Below are 1,989 nucleotides of genomic sequence, written 5' to 3'. Positions count from 1 at the left end.
GGGGCGGGGCGGCAGGATTGAGCGCGGCTGCGGCCAAACGCGACCCCGCCGGCGGGAAGCTGGTGCCTGGCGCTCCCTGCCTGTGCGAATTTGCTGTGTGAGCAACCTGTGGCGTGCGGGTGGGACACAGAGACCGTTCGTTTGCTTTTCATACCAGGTGGTCTCTTAGTCTGGGTCAGTGCCTTTACCCAGCCAAGGTCCCACAGGGAGTGACAGCCGCGGGGCGGGCCCTGGCTACTGACTCTGGGCGTCTTCCCACTGACCAGCGCTCTGTCACCTGTTAGGGCAGGAGAGTTTTCTCTCTCGAGCGATACCAAAACCCGGCTCCTGCAGGAAGTAAAAGAGTCCTCATGTGCCTACAGGTAGTCCTGATCTATGACGGGGTTCCGTCCTGACTGAAGTCGAATACCTTTTTTTTTTTCAGTTTTCAGAACACTACCGTGTTTTGAAATGAACATCTGCAAGTGAACATCTGAGAATGATAACACCAGCAATTTATTTGCCACAACATTGTATGCAGTACATGTTATTGATGATAAGATGTATATTTTAAAAAAAGAGGAGAGTTATAAATGGAGTTCGTGGTAACTGGATTTCGTCGTAGGTCAGGGATTACCTGTAGTGGAGAAATGACTCTCCCTGGGCCTGAATTTTCTCATCTGTGAAATGAAGGGGATCCAGGAAGCCACCACAATGACTGGGCTAGCTGCCTTGTCATATGGGATTGCCAGTGCCCACTAGGGAGTTCCGGGTCTTCAGCTCTAACCTGCCTTTTGTTGGGATTCCCAGATTAAACCTGATCAAGATGACAACCTCCCAAAAGCACCGAGACTTCGTGGCGGAGCCCATGGGGGAAAAGCCAGTGGGGAGCCTGGCTGGGATTGGTGAAGTCCTGGGCAAGAAGCTGGAGGAAAGGGGCTTTGACAAGGTGTGGGGTGGCCGCATGTTACCTGGGGGCGGGGGGCTGGGGCTGCGGGGGAGTCCCCCATATTTCCTGGCAGATTGGGAGTGAGGAAAACGAACATATCTGTTGGGGGGTTGAGAGTGGGGTATAATATAAGAGACAGCCAAAGGTGGTCACCTGGCGGAGGTGAAGCAGGCAAACCCACCCTGCCTCCTGGGCTTTTGTGCTTTGAATGCCTCAAAGGTGGCCTTCTTCCTCTGCCCCACAACACACTTTGTGGCATGCCCTTTGCTTTGCCTGTGTTGCAGGCATATGTGGTCCTTGGCCAGTTTCTGGTGCTAAAGAAGGATGAAGACCTCTTCCGGGAATGGCTCAAGGACACGTGCGGTGCCAATGCCAAGCAGTCTCGGGACTGCTTTGGGTGCCTCCGAGAGTGGTGCGATGCCTTCTTGTGATGCTGTCTGGGGAGCCCCCAGTCCCCAGCCCTGAGTCTCCAGAGTTTGCAGTTGAGTGGGGACTCCTCCTCTGTCCTCTAGAAGGAAAAGATTGCTGTTGTCATGCTCACTTCCAGCGTACTCCAGGATCTTTTAGGAGTTTTTTCCCCTCACCATTTCAACTTTTTTGGAATTGTCACTCATGCATGAGTTCCCGTTTCTCCTCCTTCTCCTGCCAGTTCCATGGCGATAGTTAACCAGCTTTCCTGAGTGGATTCCTGGCCCCTTCTTCCCTTGCACCTTCACTTCTAGTCTGTTTTTATGCCATTTGGCTCCTTTTTGGCAGAACAGTCATTGTCTTTGTAAAGTTTTTTAAATCAATAAAGTCAGTGGCCTTCATGTCTGCGCTTTGTGTGTTGAGAAGTAAGTGGGCTGGGAGTGGCCTCTTCCCTGAGGACCCAGCAGGCGTTCTGTGCTCCTTATCAGTGCAGACCGAAACTTACCTTCCCACTCCCAGAGGGCAGCCACCCCAGCCGTGTGGGCCTCAGCAGGTGCCGTGGAGTGTCTCAATCCCTGAGTAACGTGGGAGACAGTGTGGGCTGATCCTTTCCTGGGAGCCAGACAGGCTGTGGTGCTCCACGGTGGAGTCAA

The 1,989-nt window shown here is 53.3% G+C and overlaps 1 protein-coding gene across 1 annotated transcript in view; it reads left to right on the top strand.

The window, feature by feature from the left end:
• The window catches only part of BANF1 (BAF nuclear assembly factor 1), a 2,042-nt gene extending 305 nt beyond the window's left edge, over positions 1-1,737 (top strand). The window contains exons 2-3 of the mRNA XM_023738200.1: positions 790-928; positions 1,213-1,737. Coding sequence (XP_023593968.1) covers positions 806-928; positions 1,213-1,359 — 270 coding nt within the window. The 5' untranslated portion in view covers positions 790-805 and the 3' untranslated portion in view covers positions 1,360-1,737. The remainder of the gene's footprint in view (positions 1-789; positions 929-1,212) is intronic.
• The last annotated feature ends 252 nt before the right edge of the window (positions 1,738-1,989 follow it).

The sequence above is a fragment of the Trichechus manatus genome, unplaced genomic scaffold (assembly GCF_000243295.1).
Source record: "Trichechus manatus latirostris isolate Lorelei unplaced genomic scaffold, TriManLat1.0 scaffold00113, whole genome shotgun sequence".
NCBI lineage: Eukaryota > Metazoa > Chordata > Mammalia > Sirenia > Trichechidae > Trichechus > Trichechus manatus.
This window is presented reverse-complemented; position numbering and strand designations above follow the sequence as displayed.